Source organism: Pseudorasbora parva, chromosome 18 (genome assembly GCF_024679245.1).
Source record: "Pseudorasbora parva isolate DD20220531a chromosome 18, ASM2467924v1, whole genome shotgun sequence".
Taxonomy (NCBI): domain Eukaryota; kingdom Metazoa; phylum Chordata; class Actinopteri; order Cypriniformes; family Gobionidae; genus Pseudorasbora; species Pseudorasbora parva.
Genome location: NC_090189.1, coordinates 27,054,828 through 27,074,504, shown reverse-complemented (window position 1 = coordinate 27,074,504; position 19,677 = coordinate 27,054,828). Strand labels below are relative to the sequence as shown.

The 19,677-nt window shown below is 38.8% G+C and overlaps 2 protein-coding genes across 7 annotated transcripts in view; one reads left to right on the top strand and one right to left on the bottom strand.

Annotated features, from left to right (window-relative positions):
• Positions 1 to 8,876, top strand: part of mapk9 (mitogen-activated protein kinase 9) — a 28,018-nt gene extending 19,142 nt beyond the window's left edge. Inside the window, exons 6-12 of one of the 5 annotated variants that reach the window (XM_067424377.1) lie at positions 1,703 to 1,868; positions 1,955 to 2,026; positions 2,904 to 3,086; positions 3,232 to 3,356; positions 3,494 to 3,545; positions 4,433 to 4,504; positions 6,200 to 8,876. In XM_067424377.1, coding sequence (XP_067280478.1) covers positions 1,703 to 1,868; positions 1,955 to 2,026; positions 2,904 to 3,086; positions 3,232 to 3,356; positions 3,494 to 3,545; positions 4,433 to 4,504; positions 6,200 to 6,342 — 813 coding nt within the window. In that variant the 3' untranslated portion in view covers positions 6,343 to 8,876. Of the gene's footprint in view, positions 1 to 1,702; positions 1,869 to 1,954; positions 2,027 to 2,903; positions 3,087 to 3,231; positions 3,357 to 3,481; positions 3,546 to 4,432; positions 4,505 to 6,199 lie in introns of all 5 variants that reach the window. The other 4 variants (XM_067424378.1, XM_067424379.1, XM_067424376.1 and 1 more) reach the window with 4 other exon arrangements.
• A 124-nt stretch (positions 8,877 to 9,000) lies between these two features.
• si:ch211-247j9.1 (rho GTPase-activating protein 24) lies at positions 9,001 to 19,351 on the bottom strand. 2 transcript variants are annotated; one of them, XM_067424374.1, is made up of 7 exons: positions 18,515 to 19,351; positions 18,021 to 18,228; positions 12,565 to 12,694; positions 12,348 to 12,421; positions 12,072 to 12,193; positions 10,929 to 11,928; positions 9,001 to 9,838 (listed from the first exon to the last, which is right to left on the bottom strand). In XM_067424374.1, exons 1-7 carry the CDS (start codon positions 18,606 to 18,608, stop codon positions 9,601 to 9,603), a joined length of 1,866 nt encoding a protein of 621 aa, XP_067280475.1. In that variant the 5' UTR covers positions 18,609 to 19,351; the 3' UTR covers positions 9,001 to 9,600. The 2 variants fall into 2 exon arrangements, with proteins under 2 accessions (XP_067280475.1, XP_067280474.1); XM_067424373.1 differs by having other exon boundaries at positions 12,565 to 12,697; positions 18,515 to 19,349.
• Positions 19,352 to 19,677: the final 326 nt, after the last annotated feature.

Below are 19,677 nucleotides of genomic sequence, written 5' to 3'. Positions count from 1 at the left end.
AGTACTTCGACTCGGCGCAGTACAAAAGTTCAACTATTTGTTGTATTTAAATAGGGAAAGCGCGGAGGTGTTTGGTCGCTTCTAACTTGATCTCTGTTTGGTACCATAGTGAATGAACTGGGCTTAGTGGGCTAAGCTAAATGCTATCCGATTGTCACCGCGCATCAGAGAGATTAAGTGCACGCACTGAGACGAGAGAAATATGTATCAACTCTTTTAGTTAAGGGAATAACAGTTTAATATGAAAAAGCGATGAAGTATCACTTTGGTACATACCAACGGTACATATCGTTGAATTTTTATATCACAATATCTCAATATACGACGTATCGCTGCATCCCTAATAATAAGCTTGTTCTGTGGGTCTGTGTTGACTATTGTAACATGACATTTTAGCTTGCTGCCTAAAACATCAATTTAAAATGCAATTTAACATTTCAAAACATAACATTTTGTATCAAACGTGTCTGCATTACCCTCTTGTAGTTGTTTTAAAGATGCTGTTCATATGTATTACAAATTAGTTGGTGGATTAACTAATTAACATCAAGAAAACAATTTTGTTTTGTCTATGCATTTGGACTTCTCATAAAAGCCCAAAAGGTGTACACATACACAATCATAATCAATTCAACAAATTCAAAACAACCACCCAATAAAGTAATCTCTCACAAACGATGCTGACCCTTAGTTAATTCCATTTAATATTCTCACTACCACTCAGTGGCGTAACTTTGTTTTAAAAAGTGTGTGGGACATGTGCGTGTTTGCATGTGTGTGAGGTGGGGGATCATTGCTAATACAATGTTTTATGTAAAATCTGTACAAGATTTTTGCAACAATTGCCGAAAAATGTATATTAAGATGTCCAAAAATCAATTCAGTAGTTCATTTATTGATATTGAGGTTTAATTCTTACATCTAAACGCAATATAGCGTTGGTGCCAAGATTTTTCACGTGAAAAAAGGCATAGATTCGCAAGCTTAACTTATAATTCCTAATGGTCCTTTGTTAAACTTCAGAAGTACACGTTTCTAATCTGCCCTCTTATTTTTTATTTTTTCTCATCAAAACTAAATATCATCAGTGTTTGTACATCAAGAGCAGAGACAGTTTTTGTGCATTTTGTTTTGTGACTTTACCGGTACAAATAGAAAGTCTCTGCAACGGCGTTAAGTGTTAAATTAAAGCGCTCGTCTATGTGAAGACTGCATGCACGAGCCACAAGAGAAATCTGCACCACTGATAACAGCAGCAATGGGAGCCAGATCGCCTCTTTTTTAACAAACGATATAAATGATGCTCTTCTAGTTAACAAGAGATGTTTTGTTTGTATTAGTTAGGTTCATCTGTGCAGCAAGATGTTTCAAAATGTGGTGGGGACATGTCCCACCCGCAAATTACGCCTATGCTACCACTGGTACAATAGTGTTTGTAGACATTGTAAGAACTTTGGGAACCTTCTTTTAGATGGAAGTTTTATGAATTCAGATAATTTGTATTATTTGTACCATAATAAAGGCTTCAAGCACAGGTTCAAAGAATGGTACCCAATTTTTTTCTCTTTCAATAAGTGAAGACCATATCCGACTTGACATGTCACCTGCTGTGTTCGCTGAGCCATTTGACCTTACAGTTTACCAACATGTTAGATTGTCTTTCAGCATGACAGTATGAGATTGTACCATCTCTGCCCCGCAGGATCTGAAGCCCAGTAACATAGTAGTGAAGTCCGACTGCACTTTAAAGATATTAGACTTTGGGCTGGCTAGAACCGCCTGCACTAACTTCATGATGACACCATACGTAGTGACCAGATATTACAGAGCGCCAGAGGTCATCCTGGGCATGAAATACAAGGAGAATGGTAATTTTTTTTGTCAGTAATATTCTTGAAAGCCATTGGAGAGATACTAATAATATTGTTATTAATATTTGATTGTGTTTTGCTAGTGGATATCTGGTCGGTGGGCTGCATCATGGGTGAGATGGTCAAAGGGGGCGTCATATTCCAGGGCACTGATCGTATCCTCTTGATCCTTGTTTAATAGCTTTTCCAGCATATTCACCTGTGAAAATATGCATTTGAACTATGCATTTATATGTGCGTGCATGCGTGTGTGTGTATCTATCTATGTATGTATGGTATGTATATGTATATACATACGTTTATATATATAAGTTAATATATTATATATTATCAGTTAATATATATAAGTTTACACTACCATTTTTTTATGTCAATTCATATTTATTCAGCAAGGATGCATTACATTGATCAAGTGTCAGTAAAGACATTTACGTTTACAATTTTCTATTCATCAAAGCATCTTAAAAAATGTACAAGATTGATAATAAAGGGTTAGTTCACCCAAAAATGAAATTAATGTAATGACGTAAGACCTGATGTGACGTGAAGATGACGTGAAGATGAATGACGTTCATCTTCAGAACACAGTTTAAGATATTTTAGATTTAGTCCGACAGTGTATCTAAGTGTATGCACACTATACTGTTCATGCCCAGAAAGGGAATAAAAACATCATCAAAGTAGTGCAAATGTGACATTAGTTGGTTAATGAGAATCACTTGAAGCATCAAAAATATACTTTGCTCCAAAAATAGCAAAAACTACGACTTTATTCAGCATTGTCTTCTCTTGTTTTCAAACCTCAAATAATGCTTAAAACGTTCATGAATCAGTATATTGATTCATGATTTGGATCGCCTGTCAAACTGCTGAAATCACATGACATTTGCAATCCAATGTTGCCAATTGTTACACGTTTGATGTTTCCTTTGTGGTTTTGGTTTAGCAAAATTCACTGTACTTAATGTCTCATTAAATATTCAATTCCATGTGAATCTTTCACCTTGACCTCCTTAATTGAGTTGCTCTCAGATATTGACCAGTGGAATAAGGTGATTGAGATACTGGGAACCCCGTCACTGGAGTTTATGAACCGTTTGATGGAGACCGTAAGGAACTACGTGATGAACAAACCTCAGTTTCCCGGAGTCAGTTTTAATGAGCTTTTTCCCGATTGGGCTTTCCCGTCAGAGACTGAGCATGACAAGGTCAAAAGTAAGAAATACTAAATCTTTAATGTCTGTTACTGTTTGTTGTTTTTTCTTTTGCTGTCTTAGGTTGCTGTCTTTCTGAGTACAGTCTTAATGTTGTACTAAACGATTACTTTGACATCTGACTCTTCACACCATTCCTAATGTAGCTAGTCAAGCACGAGACCTGCTGTCCAAGATGCTGGTAATCGACCCTGAAAGCCGTATCTCAGTGCAGGAGGCCCTCAGTCACCCTTATATCCATGTGTGGTACGACCCAGGCGAGGCCGATGCGGTCAGTGCACCTCTATCCTTTCATGTCACTTTGTCCTGTTCAGTCAAGTTACAGGGGACATTTGTACAATGCCAAAGAGGGTTCTCCCCTTGAGAGTAGGATTTGTAATTATTGATTGTGTTCAGCCTCCTCCGCAGATATCAGACAAGCAGTTGGAGGAGCGGGAACACAGCATTGAGCAGTGGAAAGGTACAAAAACCCTCTGCTGCCACTACTTCCTGTTGAGCTATACGCTTAATGTAGACAATGAATGCCTACTACAGTAGAAATGATGACTGTAAATTGGTAACATTTATCCAAGTTCTCTTGAGTTCTCATTCATTCTACGGTAATAAGTCTTGTTCTTAAAGGTTAATGGGCCGTATCATACACCTGGCGCAATGCAATGTTTTTTTGCTAGTTTCATCCCAACGCAATTATCATTTTTACGTCTAACACCACGTTGTTTAAATAGCAAATGCACTCGCACCCATCTGTTCACCCAAGCTGGTCTGAAAACGAGGTGTGTTCATGCGCATTGCTATTTTGAGGCAACTAACGTAATTTTTTTCTTTATTTATTATTCTTTATTTATTTATTACGTTACTATTATGCGCCTATGGGCGTGTGCACAACGCATGTACACACACTCTGCTTATTACACACAGATGCAGCAGCACAAACATTTTTAAATATTAAATATAAAAGGATTCCTCTTTGGAAAAGAGTTCAGTCTTTCCTCTTGCAAATTCCACGTAAATAACGAATTCGCCATGGTGCAAGCACATCCGGCTTTTAAAGGGAATGGGAGATGAGACTCTTAATTGGTTTATTGCACGTTACACCAAAAACACCCATTACTCATTAAGAGACTAGGTACAACCCTTTTAGACCATGCACCTGTCATATAAATAGCAAAAGTGAATTCGGACACATCCTAAGTGCAACTGCACCATATGCTTTATACCATGCGCTCAGATTATTAAAATAGGGCCCAATGTCTGCTAAAGGGATGAGATGGCTTTATTAGTGATTTGTAAAAAGATGGAAATGGACAACTCTACTTATGTTTTCTTGGGGGATTTATCTCCATACAGAGTTGATTTATAAAGAAGTAATGGACTGGGAGGAGAGAAACAAGAATGGAGTCCTGAAAGAGGAGTGTTTAGGTGAGTCACTTGTACAAATGTGAAATCTGTGTATTTATCCAGCTGTCTCTGTGTGGTTGACAATGATTTATGCTGAAACTGATAAAAATTGACTTGTATTTTGACTTTGGACTGTAAATAGATTTAAAAAATAATTCCAGATCAATTTTATGACATTTTGCTATACCGAGCAAAGGGTATTTCAGTGTTTTTTTAGAAGTCCCAGCGATAAGTGCCATTTATTTTAAATTAAATGAGTGATTTATGGTGTATTCAGTAGTTTTGTGCTCATATAAAAAATAAAAAGTTTTATTATGAAATAGTGTTTTTGTGAAGATTCAACTTGAATGGTGTACTCAAATTGTATATCCATATGTTGTAGTAGATGATGTATTGCTCAATCTGAAATCACACCCTATACCCTTAAATATGGCATTATTTTAGGGGACCGCCCTTTGTAGTGGTGTCTGAAACTATAGTGGATGTCATCGAGTTTACTCATTTAATCCCACATTGCCCAGCAATAACAAGTGTACAGCAGATGTACACACTGCAGCTGTACGCGAATTCGCTCACTCGTTTTCATTCACTCCTTCAAGTGAACTGTATTAGTGGACTTACATCGGGAATAGTGAATTCGGTGCCCCTGAGCTCAGCTCACCGCATGACAGCTTTCACATAACCAATTATTCATGTGAACCATGCTTTCGAACTAACCTGCCAGTGTGAAAACGCCCTCACATTTATATTATGATATATAAGCAATATCCCAGGAGTAACTAGTGCAATTTCACACAAGTTCTGTTGTTCTGTCCGGAATAGCATGAGTGCAAATGTTTACTGATCTTATACAACAGTTTAATAAAATAAGCTAATAAGCTAATATTGTGTTGCTTTAGGCAACTTTATGTAATTTTAGTCTGTTTTGCCAAGGAAAATATAAAGACAAAACGGAACTGTTTGTTTCCGATTCCAAGCAATAAACAGTGCCGCGTTTTGAACGAATCGGGTGAGCCAATGATTCAATGGACCATAAAGAGAACCATTTACATTTACCGTTTTCATAAAGAGAACCATTTGATTCACTCCTGAATAAAGGAATCAACTGAATGAATAACTCAACGATTCAATTAGACATTTAACGCCACCTTCTGGCAGTTTCTTTTTTAGAGTATAATTCATATTTCCATATTAATAAAAACAAACATGAAAGATATAGTTTACCCACAAATATTTTTTTCTAAAGCTACTTTTTGTAATGTTTATTTGATTTTTACCCCCACAATAATGACTTTAAATGATCGTTTGGGAGTCATTTCTCAGTCGAGTTGTATGTTAGTCTATTTAGGACAGTCAAAATAATTATTTGTCGCTGTCTAAAACTCCCTAGTATCAGTGTAATTTACGTTAAACTAATGTTGATCCACATTGATAGATGGCAATGCAGCATCTAACACCAGTTTGCTATTAGTATGTTAAGTACACAAAGAATAGCAATGCTGACGCTAGCTAAGTAACAACTGAATCACCTTCAAGAGGGTCACTGTCATTTACTGAAAAACTATTTTGAAATCCATCAGATTACAATAAAAATTTGCAATAGTAAATATGTTGTCTGCATTCAATAAATATAACAATGTTAAACATATTTAATCCCCTAAATTAGCACATTATCTTGGGGCCCTTATTTTGACGCATTGCTCTCTGTGTGTCTAGTAGATGGTACGGTGAACAGCAGCGCCACCGCCTCCCAGTCGTCCTCTATTAACGACATCTCGTCCATGTCAACGGAGCAGACGCTGGCCTCAGACACTGACAGCTCCTGCATCGACACCCTCACGGGGCCGTTAGAGGAGTGAGTCTTCTCGCGCGTCTCGCCAGTGTGGCCCATGCCGTGGTCTTGACTGAAGAGAACTGTGGCTGCACGCTCATACAGCTGCAAGTTTACGCTCGTATTCGTTCACTCATGCTTTTTTTTTTCTCTGTGCCATCTCACATATACAAACATTCATGTAATATTCACTTTTAGACAGGTCTGTTGTGGCTAAAGCTCACCAACAGCAACTTAATTCTGTCGCTATTGATGACACAAAAAAAATCTTTATTATCCATTTATTTTATGTTAAACTGCATCTTCACAGTTTTACTTTTAGATTTTAAAAATAACTCCGTTTATAAATGGGCAGAAAGGTAATAGGTTTATGCATTAATGCATTCACATTTCACTTCATATCAGCTAATGTTAATTACCATCTTACCCATCTGGTGGAGTTATTATTGCAGAAGCATGCGCAATATCTGGATCTATCCCTGTCATTTATGTCCTCTCTCTCTGTGCGATGCAGCTTTTATTACTGTTCATTTCATCACCTAAAAGAAGCACAGATATAAATTCTCTGACAAATTTATAGCTAGTCAGCCCAACTGGAGCAAGTTCCTCTTACAAGTATTGCAGCATGATAACAAAGAACTCTTACTAAATAGACCGTTTAACTACAGATCACTGAAATACGCCTATACACCTCTAGAAATGGAACAATAGTGCCTGCCTCTGTACATAGTCACCATACACCCATTTTAGAAGAGAAACGAATGATGCATTTCAGTTGGTTAGGGTGTAGTCGTGTATATATACGTACATAGATTTTGTGTAATTGTTCTTCTTTGTTCTGTGGAAACATTTTTACAGCTTCTGTGATATGATTTAGCATATGTACTGTAAATCAAACTATGTGCAATTTTCTTTTAAAATCGATTTCAAGTTCAATCTACATAGTGAGCATATTTGGTTTCAAATGAACAAAAACTGTAGATGCAATATCCTAATCAAAGCCCTGGTTTCTCATCATTCCAAGAGTAATCACTCATTGCTGGCAAGATCATGACACATCTCGTAAGATTGTACATTTAATCGCGTGAGCTAATGCAAACCATTGCCTTTTTGAATCTCCTCAAACTTGAAAAGCCCTTACGAATGTTGTACAAAGCAAATTTATGGTTTCTTTCCTTTAAACAAGCAAAAATAAAACAGGCTTGTCAGCAGGATTTTTATTTTTTCACTTTCATTTTGAAGATGTCTTTTCAGTCAAACACTGAAGAATTGTCATGTTTGTAATGATTATAAAGGCCATATCATTGAATTTCCTTCATGTATGTCTATTGACTTGCAATTCAGTGGCTTACCATGCGCTTGGACGGTGGTGTACTTTACACCCATTTTGGACGGTGGTGTACTTTAACACTGGTGTTCATGATGACGACCCAGCCATTCATCAGTTCTGTCAATCTTCCTGCTTTCTTTTGCTTCCGGTGTTCAAACGTTTTAGAAAACTGTATGATGATGTGTCCTCTACCCCTAAATTCATTGTAATGCCTGAAAACACAAGCCCTCTTCATCCGAAACGTATAGGATATTGCATAAACCTGCCTTTTTGTTGACTAATTGAGAGCCTCAGGAGGACAAAATTAGTGCATTGTGGAGTTTTTGGTCCTCCAAGCTCTTCTAATGGACTAAAACTTGAGTGTAGGTCTTTCGCTGATGGACAGACCTGGAGGATGAACTTAGCATCACCATATAACATTCATGCCTTAAGCGTCTCACTAACACCACCTGTACAGCTTGCCCTGGTGATCACACAACGATTGACTGTAATGTGCCTGCAATCATGTTTTGTTTCTTTTTCGGCAGGCTGGAATGTTTAATACCATGCCACAACCTCCTTGAGCTTGAGATTTCATTTGGTGCTTCACCTTACTGTCAGCAAAGTGATAATGTATTACAACACCGCAATAGTGCATAGTGTTCCATTTTCATTTGGGAGCCTCATGCACATAAGTTTCGCTGTTGTGGACTCATCGATTCCTTTAACCAACACTAGTGATGGACCTCCGTGGCACTGAGACCTTTAAGACGGTGAACAAAGCTGGCTCACACTTTCTCAAGGGCTCTTCTTTTAGGTGTCTGCTTCCCTTGCGAGAGAGGGTGTGTGTCTGTGGAAAACGGCGTGTTTTTGTCACTGACAATCTATCACTAGAGGTGGAATCTGTACTGACTTGAAGAATCATTCACTTCTTAGATATTTAATCTTCCTAAGAAAACAGTTCTCATGATTGTCGTCATCAATCAAATCCTGTAAAAGGAATGAGTATCTAACTGCTCTGTGCTTGTAATGTCTGTTTAGTTTTCATGTGTTTTGTATTGTTGTGCTGCGTATGGGTGCCCTGTCAGTGGGCTATGATGGGATTTACCCAAATCACAAACCTGTCTGAAGCATATGCAAAGCATAAATGGGATCCTCTGTCTACCATAATGGAGTGAGACAACTTTACTCTGTGAAAAGAAAAAAGAACCATCTGTTACGACTGGCCAAATAAAAAGCTCAAACTAATGTAATATTTGACGTGTTTGTTTTTTTCATTTTATTTCATATAGTACAAATACATTCAGTGTATGAACAGTATGTTTGTTTACAAGGTATGAGTGTTTTGTTACCGACACAGGACTCATTACAAATGTACAGCGACCCCCATCCAGGACAGAGACTTTTTAAGTCTGAGCTCATTTATCTTCGAGCATCCCTAAGGAATGGTTTTCATTTGACTCTCTTTTCTCAAATATGACATCCATGCTTAGACATTGTCTACATTATTAAACATTATCCTACTTTTGGGTCATTCCATTGTCTTTAAACACTTAAATGGTGAGGAAAAAAACATTTTGAACATGCTTGTCCATACAATTGTTCAGGCAACAGAACTGTACTTAAAAGTGGGGCAATGGTTTCCCTCAGGAATGCATCCTCATTTCTACAACCCTGAAACAGACTCCTGCTTTCAACACTGTTATTATTCTGAAATTGCTGTTTCCCAGCCATGATCTTAGAATACTTGCAATATTACATATTTTTTCTCCCTAATTAAACTCAGCAGCTCATTTGCCAAAACTCCCAGACTTCTTTCTGAAATCGGGGGGATCTGATAGTGAAGATATCTAAAATATGTACTGTTATGAGGTACTCCAGGACCACAGCCGGAAAGCACTGCCCTAAAAAACAGAAACTTTTCCTGTTAAGGATAGATTTGTAGCACAGCTCATGTATGACAATCGGCAAACGAGTTTAAAAACTCTGAACAATGCGACTGGTTTTCCGGGCCTCTTTGTTAAGCTCTCCGAATGTTTCGAAGAACTGCTCCATCTCCTGTTGCAGAGTGGCGTTCCGTCTGTCAGCGTCTGCACGGGCTCGCTCTACATTACGCATTTTGATCTCGGCCACGCTGACCCAGCGCCGCTGCTGCTCCAGAGTTGAGCGCAGGCCTGCGACCTCCCCCTGAAGTACCTTGTTCCTTTGCTCCAACCTGAAGACAGAGAACAGGGTAAGCGTACTCTGTTCATGCACACTCCTTCCTTAATCTAGTGCTTCTCAACTCTATTCCTGGAGGCACACCGACACTGCACATTGTCAAAGCCTTCCTAATTAAACACACCTTATTTTCAACTCATCGGCTAAAGACTCAGAAACCTAAAATGGTGGGATCTAAGGCCTTGTCCACTAATACGTTTTCGTTTGAAAACGCATCTTATTGGCTTTTTAAAAACAGTCCTAAGTGGATTAATTTGAAATCACTGTTTTCACGCTGTAGTGTGGAAAACAAAGGTATTTCGCATATTGTACCCATATATATTCGTGTTTATATTGGTATTGTGTCTGTTATGTATTATTTACTTATTTCTAAATAAGTAGAGTTTCCATAGAGTTGCTAAAGAAATGTTACTCTGCACACTTCTTATCACAGTCCTGCAAAAATTTGCTCATAACTGACATCCTGGGAAAAAACGTTTAAGCGTTTTAGACCAAACATGATGGTCGAGTTTGCGTCATGAGCGCATCAGTGAATGGTGAGAGATTTTGCTAAATAAAATTATTCTGCCAGAAGAATAGTGTGAGAACTTTATGATGTCTGTTCTGTCTGTATCATCTCAGTGAGCTTTTATGAGGTTTTAGTAAGGGGAATTTAACGTTTTCCTATGTTTCAGTGTGGATGAGAAGCGTGTCCACGGAGGGCACTTTGAAATGAAAACACTGTTTTCAAATGTATCTGGATTAATGTAAACGTAGCCTAAAATGTGTAATGTTGGCAAGCCTCCAGGAAGCAGGGTGGAAAAACACTGCAATAATGCTCCTAGAGAGCTACCATCATTCATATCCAACCCTGCTTCTTTATACCTACGTGTCATTTTTTAAGTCATAACAAACACCTTAATTTGGTTGGTTCTGGTGTGTTTGATAAAGGATACAGCTAAACTTTCCAGGAGAGTTCTTCAGGAGCAGTGTTTCTGCCTTTAGAATTGCTATTAAAGTAATGACTGTGCCATAGATTTGCAATTTTCTCTTACAAAACAATTGTACTATATCGGGTACGAAGACAAGTGATGAAGTGATCTTACCTGTTAATTTTTGCCACATACTCTGCCTTTTGCCTGGTCATCTGTTGACGAAGCCCTGCTACGAGGCACTGCATTGCATGGGACACTGGAAAACCTAAGGGCTCTTGGGGAGCGTTTGGCAAGAAGACTTCACTGCTGCCAGTACTTAAAGGGGCATCTGTGGGAGCAGATGAGGCTGGGGAGTTAGGACGAAGGCCTTCTTCACCAGAGTCCATTCTGAATGAGGAGAACTGTCCTGGGGAACCATGGCATGGGCTTGCAGCTCCACCACTCCCACTGCCCCCATTCAAAGGCACAATCTCGCAAGAGGACCAAGGGCTGCAGCTATCAGCCATGCTGGCAGTACCTTTGACCTCCTTGTCTTCTGTATAACGCTCCCCCTGCTCCTCAGTAACTATGTTGTCATAGACCGATAAGGTACTATCCTGGACTTTACTGCTGCCTCCATTTTCCCCAAGCACACTCTCAAGACTCCAGCTGGGTTCTTCCATGTCAGGCCAGCTCCTTGACTGCATACCAATTTCAACCCCAGCTTCCAGCACTTTGGTCATAGAAGAGCAGGCAGGTGGTGGGGTGGAGGGTGTCGGTACATGTCTTTTATGGAGACATTCTTGTGCTGCGCTGTGTCGATTGTGGTTGTCATAAATCAGAGTAGAGCTGGATTGCGAAGAGTCTTCTTGAAGCTGGTGCTCTGTGTCTGATAGATGATGTGTAATCTCACAAGGGCTTTGGAAAGACCCTATCCTCTCTGTGGTTAGTGGTAAAGAGTGTTTATGTGGACAGGCTAGAGTCTGATCTGGAAGTGTCACATGATCTTTGCTCAGCAGAGGCTCTCTCAGGGGGGTAGGCGGTTCATGCACCCATTCCACAAGGTTGCTGTGTCTTTGTATGGGGTGGACGGCTTGCAAAGATGTCTCAGGAGGGTTGCAGTTCTCTCTGGAGAAGAGCAAGCTGTGCTCACGGATCAGTTCAGACATTATTTGTTGCACAACTGCTGCCCCTAGTGTAGGAAAGAGGGACGTGTAAGTTCATGGTCCACAGCTATGTGGCAAAAGCGTCAAAAGCATATGAGCACTAACTTAAGATCTCAGCCATTTACCCTTTGCTTCAGACCCTTTTTATGAGGACCTAGATATTGCTCACCTCCAATAATACTTTCTGGGTCCTCAGCTTTGGGGCGGAGAATATTTGGCCCGAAAACCGTTGCCAAGTTCTGGATACTCATCTTGTTGACACTGGAGTATGATTGGACGTCATTTAGGAATCTGGTACAAAGATAGGTCATAGCAGGGTTATCAGATGTGAGCCTTGACTAAAGACGAGACACTTCATGGCAAATTAGGCTAAAGCTCCGAAGGTCAATATCTAGATATTGAAAGCCAAATCACTAGATCTTTAGATGAAACAAAATGATCTTACTGGCAGATGTATTTTAGGAGGTTAAAGTTTGCTACAGGCAGCTCATAAAGGAGAATCTTCAAATCTTGCAAACCCTGAAGTTCAGAAAAAGAAATAAGAAAACGATTCACGTCTGCGGCCACCCCTTAAATGACCAGAATGTAATAGTATATTCTTGTTTAAATTCATCAAAGAGCATTGTGCTCTTCTTTAAAGTGAGTTACATAGTTAACTATACCTTTTCTCTGTTTGAGGGGATTCTTTTGCCACATACAAGAAACTCTTCATAGCGGGAAAATGGCACCAGAGGTTCAGGCAGCTCTCTGAGATAGAGCTTCAGCAATGATGCCACTGTGTGGACATCTGTGCTGCTGAGAAAGCAAACGTGTATTCACTGCGAGAGTAAATTCATTCACATGCACTTGAACAGATGAATTTATTTATTAATACACACACACACTAATTTATAAAATCCTCTGAGAATAAATTAGCTAGAGCTCCAGCCCAATCAATCCTAGCTTCCTTGGCCTAAAACGATATACAAACTCAGCAAAAAAAAAAAAAGAAACACTCATTTTTCAGGATACCGTTCTTTAAAGGTAAATTTGTAAAATCCAAATAGGCTTAGGTGGCTGTAACTATGTTCTAATATTTAAATTAATAATTTGATACAATGAACTTATTTTGTGCACGTTTTTACAATGCACTTATATAAAAATAAAACAATTACCTGCATGTAATTACATTTATAATTACACTGTTGGCACTATATTGCAATATAATATGAAAACAATAAGTACAACAACTTTTTGTTAAAAGTACATAGCAGTTAAGGCCGTCTAATATAAAGTGGGACCAAACAATGCGTGTCATGCTTGTTCATTGAACCATAAAAAAATATTGCACATGCAATTGCGGTAGAATTAATGTCACAATTACAATAACTTATTACACTAAAGAGACCGATTGACTCTGAAAGATGCTCAGGGTCCCTGCTCACCTGTGTAAACATGCCATAGGCCTACTGCAAGTAGGCATGAGGATCGCAGATGTAGCCAGGACAGTAATGTCTGTAATGCCAAACGCCTAAGACACAGCTACAAAGAGACAGGAAGGACAGCTGATCGTCCTTGCAGTGCCAAACTGCATGTAACTATATGTTTCCCACCCCCAACGGCCTTCTTATTTTACTGAGAGTATGTAGAGGTGGGCAAAATTTAGACTTGAAGAATCAGTGTAGTTTTAATTTATGTGCAATTTACTGAATTGCGGTAAAAAAAAAAAAAAAAAAAACTCTTCAGAAATTTTTATTTTAGAACATAGTGTCTTTTCACATGGCACCATTGTCCATAAATATAAACAGTAAGGCCTATAAAACGTGAAATTCAAGATTTTTTAAAACTATATTTTTAAACATTCAGACAGGTTTTGTTTTGACAAACCTTTATTTCCTAGTCAAAGACACTTATTGCAGTTATGTTCATTTCTTAAACTTCCTTAAATTCAAAATTCTGCATCTTGTTTGCTAATTTAAATTCAAGTACTTTACAGTGCATCTGGAAAGTTTTTCACATTTTGTTGTTACAGCCTTATTCCAAACTTGATAAAATTCTTTTTTTTTCCTTCAATTCAACAAACAATACCCCATATTGACAATGTGAAAAGTTTGTTTGAAATCTTTGCAAACATATTGAAAATAAAAAACAAAAATTATGTTGTACATAAGTACTCACAGCCCTTGATGTGAAACTCAAAATTGAACTCGGGTGCATCCTGTTCCACTGATCATCCTTGATGATCTTGAGTAAAGTTTCTACAAATTCTACAACCTATATATTAACTTTAGGGCTGTCAATCGATTAAAAAATGTAATCTAATTAATAACATACTGTGTGATTAAATAATCTAAATTAATCGCATACATAATTTGTGCTGTTAAAGTATATTAAATATTTAAAGGTCCTGTTCTTCGAGATCCCATCTTTCAAACGTTAGTTAGTGTGAAATGTTGCTGTTAGAGCATAAATAATACCTGTAAAATTATAACGCTCAAAGTTCAATGCCAAGCGAGATATTTTATTTAACAGAAGTTCCCTTTCAAAGCCTACAGCTAACGACCGGTTTGGACTACACCCCTGCACTTCCTTCAGGAATGACGTCACTAGAACCGTTTGTTGACTAACCCTCCGCCCACAAGAACACACAAAATAGGGGGCGTGGTCTTGTTGCTCTCCCACGTGGAGAAAAGCGCACACAGAGTGCGTGCATCTCCCCATTATGGTAAGAGGCGGGACCTTTCCAGGCAAAGTGCGCTAAGCTGCTGTCCAATCACAACACGGGAAGCGCTGGCCCAATCAGAACTCGTTACGTGTTTCTGAAGGAGGGACTTCATAGAACAAGGAAATCATCAGGCCGTTTTTAGGACAGAGGAAACAGCGCTGTACAGATAAATAAATTGTGTGAAAAGTACTGTGTTTTTTTACACGCGAAACATGAACTCATGTTATATTGCACACTGTAAACATAATCAAGGCTTCGAAAACACACAAAATACGGGACCTTTACATTCAAATGAATCAATGAATTATTAGCATTAGTGACATTAAAGTTAAAAAGCTCTTATTATTTTCACTGCTCATATATTGGCCATAACAATCAACAATATAACCTAGTATGCTAAGGAAATAAATTCAAAAGTGCTCCAGGAAGAAGATGTAAGTATTTAGCTACACTTGTATGCATGTATGTATTTACCAGAGGTGGACAAAGTACACAACTTTCTTACTTGTAAAAGTAAAAGTACTACTGGTCAAATATTACTCCGTTACAAGTGAAAGTTGTAAAAACAAATTTTTACTCAAGTAAAAGTACAGAAGTATTTGTTTTCAAAAGTACTTAAGTATAAAAGTAAATTTCCTTTTTTATGCCAATGCATTATTTTATTATTGTTGTATAAATGCACACTGTTATCATGATCTAAGTCATTCAGTGATGCTCTATCTGACGTACTAGCATACGACTAACTTAAACTCATTTAAATACTTGTATATGTTACAAAGCTCTTTACAAAGCTGATGTCACTTTAAGGCCAAACGCACGGATCCAATAGACTGATACGCATCTGATATTGTCCCAACTTTCCTCTTCTCTTTCTCCCAGATGTTTATATTGTTATTATTTTATAAGACATGCACCAAGTGTATGCCAACTAAACTAATCTTGATTTTTTTTTTTTTAACTGAAACATACTTTCAAAGTATGGCTATGGGTACACACACTTGTGGCTAAGAACCGTCTTCTTCCATTTTGCTATGAACTGATCAGTGTTCAAAAAAAGTTGGGAAAATGTATATGACCCTATAAAAGTGATTCCTGACAGACTGTCTGAAACAACAACACCAAAAAAACTTTTAAAGATGGAAAAAAAATCATCCTCCGACTTTCAGAGCTGCTGCAGAAACGACTTTCGACCTAGATAGAAATGTAGTGGAGTAAAAAGTACGATATTTGTCTTTCAAATGTAGTGAAATAAAAGTAAAAGTATCCTAAAAAAATGATACTCCAGTAAAGTACAGATACTCAAAAAGTATACTTAAGTACAGTACTCAAGTAAATGTACTTAGTTACTGTCCACCTCTGGTATTTACAGTTTTTTTTCACTGTATAAGGAAACTGGTCTGCAGGACATTGCGATCCATTTAGCAAGGGAATTGCTCAGTCGATCACATACAGAAGTTTTATTAAGAAGGTGCGTTTACATGGAGTACTGTAATCTGTTTAAACATCCAATTCAGATGAAAATGCTTCAAACACCTCAGTAGGAATAAAAATGGCCAAACCGAAATTGTAATCGGTTTGAGAGGGGTTGGATGGGATAAACCTTTCCATGAACCGATCAAATGAAATATTCCACCATTTAAACAACCCTGTTTACTATGTACGTCCTTCTGTGACGTGATCATAGACTGTAATATACACATAGACAATAATATATAAAATATATATAGCGTAATAGTAATATTATTAGTAATATATGGAAATACGCCATACAAACACCAGGCTTGTTTATAAGAGAGGAAAGTTCATTTTTCTGAGGGGCAAACTTTTTATTTTGTAACACGACATGAAGATAATGTTGTCATGATGACAGAGACAGCCCGAGACATAGAGCCATAGAGCTACATCTCATCTTGACAGCGATTTGTCTCAGGCAGTTTTTACTTACAGCATGGTTTGAAGATGACGTTGACTGCTATAGATGTTATCACGGGACGTTATGTCGTACCTCTGGATTAACTTTAATTCCTGAATGCTTTACATTTGGTACTTTTATCAACACTTCCATCAAGCCAGGTTTTTTTTCTATAAGTAAATGTTCCAATCAATAATCCAGACAGCATGTTCTCATCTCCTTCCTTCATTTTACAGTTGAATAGTAGCGAGAACGGCTCAGGGTCAAAGTTCAATACGGAATGGATTAATCTGGGTTTTTTTTTTTTCAACCCCTTATTTTTTTCTCTCAGATAAATTTATCGAAATTAACGTGTTATTTGGACAGCCCTAATATTAACAGTACATCAGAGCACAAACCAAGCCATGAAGTCCAAGAAATTGTCTGTAGGCACAGATCTGGGGAAGGGTACAGAAATATTTCTGGAGTAATGAAGGTCCTAATGAGCACAGCGTTTCTCTGTGGAGAGAGGAGAACCTTACAGAAAAACAGCCATCTCTGCAGCACTCCAACAATCAGGCTTTATTGTAGAGTGGCCAGACGGAAGCCACTCTTTAGTGAAAGCCTGTCTGGAGTTTGCCAAAAGGCACCTGAAGGACTCTGACCATGAGAAACTAAATTCTCGGGTCTGATGAAACAAAGATTGAACTATTTGGCATGAATGGCAAGCATCATGTCTGGAGGAAACCAGGCACTGCTCATCACCTGGCCAATACCATCCCTACAGTGAGGTATGGTGGTGGCAGCATCATGCTGTGGGATGTTTTTCAGTTGCAGGAACTGGGAGACTAGTCAGGATCGAGGAAAAAGATGAATGCAGCAATGTACAGAGACATCCTTGATGAAAACCTCTTCCAACAGGACAATGACCCTAAGCACACAGCCAAGATAACAAAGGAGAGGCTAATGGATGACTCTGTGAATGTCCTTGAGTGACCCAGCCAGAGCCCCGACTTGAAGCCGATTGAACATCTCTTGAGAGATCTGAAAATGGCTGTGCACCAACGTGCCCCATCCAACCTGATGGAGCTTGAGAGGTCCTGCAAAGAATGGGAGAAACTGCCCAAAAATAGGTGTGCCAAGATTGTAGCATCATACTCAAAAAGACTTAAGGCTGTAATAAGGTGCTTAAACTAAGTATTGAGCAAAGGCTGTAAATATTTATGTACATGTGATTTTATTTATTTTTATTTTAATAAATTTGCAAAGATTTCCAAAAAACTTTCACATTGTCATTATGGGGTATTGTTTGTAGAATTAAGGAAAACATGTATTTAATATGTTTTTGAATAAGGCTGTAACATAAACTGTGTAAAACACTGTGAATACTTTCAGGATGCACTATATGCTTTATGCAATTATGCCTGGTAAAGATAAAACCTTGCTCTCTTTAGCAAACATATACATTATGCTGATTTAAACTTCTCTTCTGTACCTTGTTCCTATTAACGTCCACCTCTTACCTGTCAAAAGATGGTTTCTCCCCAGCATCAAAAGCTTCCTGCAGCTCTTTAACCAGTGTGGCCTGGCCGGGCTGCCTGAAGAGTCCCACCTCTGTGAGCCCATGCTCTCGTATAAAATCGACACACTGCTCCACCACAAGAGGAGCCATGTGATCCCCATACCTCCTCTCATACAGGACTGTCTCATCCAACCTTTGACCAAACACACCTGTGATAAAATACAGGTATAGCGCTGTCAGTGACAGACCCCATTTAGCTTGTTACCTAATTTAGTCAATAAATATGTGCTGAAACAGTGAGAGGACTCACTATAAATGCAGTTAACCTCAAAAGCGTAAACAAAGATCCCGTTGAGTTCGCAGGATAAAACGCATCAAACAATAATTATTTTCTGCTAGAGAAATGGCTTTGGGTTAATGTGCGCAGCTGCTGCACTGCACCAAAATCTGCCTCTGTGTGTGATGGTGTGTCCTCTCCCAATATTTAATACTTACGTCTTCTGAAGCTCAGCACCCTTTTTATCTTCCTGTAAGCAGAGTGAGACAGATAGCTTCCAGTCCGATGGATTGTCTGCTTGTTTTCAGGCATCTTTTCTCATCTGTCTCTCTATCCCTCCGTCTTTTTTTGGGGGACATACATCCGCTATCCTGACCTCACCCTGTTTTCAGTAGCAATCCTTAAACTGGCACCGAACGAATGTCCTCAATGAACCTAATCACTTTTGCTCATGTTTAACAAACTTGTTTAGTCTAGAACTGGATGTTCCTTTCCCTTTGCTCTTCCTCCTCCCTCTCTCTCATTCTCGCTCCGAAGGCAGGTAAGGCACCGCAATCTCTCTCTAACACACACACACACTCTCGCTCTCTCTCCCCTGCTGATGTGCAACACTGAACCTCCAGCTCAGAGACGCGTGCTTATCAGATATATCAGCATTCCAAATCAGATGACGGTCCTCATTCTGAAAGAGGAGGCATTGTTCAAGTGCACACCTCTAATTTTGAGCACATTTCTGTAAAAGTATTCCTTCAGATTCAGTTCTAATTCCGTAGTTGAAGGACAGAACACACAACAAAGTGTTTGCTGGTAAAGTTGATGTCCTTATTTCAGGGAACAAGAGACAGCAGATTAAATTTGTCCCAGTTCAGTATGCGTCCTTAGGGATAGATGGTTATGGAAGCACTTCCACACTTGTCCAGCCAGTGCTCGACCTCTTCTACCGCGACGGTTGCTTCCTGCGGGAGCTTACGATGGAGACACCTGGTGCTTTTCAATAAAATGGGAAGAGTATGAAGTAACGTTCCCTTTGACACCGCCTCTTGAAGTGGACGTCTCAGTCATATGCCATTGTTGACAGTGACATCAACAGAGACATGTCTGTGTTCGCCTCTGAGGGGAGGTTATGTTTGTCTGGACTTAATTGTCCAAAGTTTCCAGTGACATGAGTCAGCACCTCCTTGGTTTACTGTCAAATGAAGTCTGCCTCCCAAACTGAATTACAAACACGGTTACACTTTCTCTCTTGCTCTCTCATTCACGGCTGTTGATTTGTATATACTATCTTTCCTGTACCCTTTCTTTGCCAGTTTTCTGTCTTCTTTTTTCAACGTCTTGTCTGTATCTAGCTGCTCCACTGCAGGGTCACTGGAGTGTGGCCAAG

Excerpts from the sequence above, each read along its gene's own strand:
- si:ch211-247j9.1 (XM_067424373.1), bottom strand. The coding sequence starts at position 18,608 with ATGCCTGAAAACAAGCAGACAATCCATCGGACTGGAAGCTATCTGTCT. Across the intron at positions 18,229-18,514 it reads GGTGCTGAGCTTCAGAAGAC|GTGTGTTTGGTCAAAGGTTG; the intron begins GTAAGTATTAAA and ends ATTTTATCACAG. Across the intron at positions 12,194-12,347 it reads CTCCTAAAATACATCTGCCA|ATTCCTAAATGACGTCCAAT; the intron begins GTAAGATCATTT and ends TCTTTGTACCAG.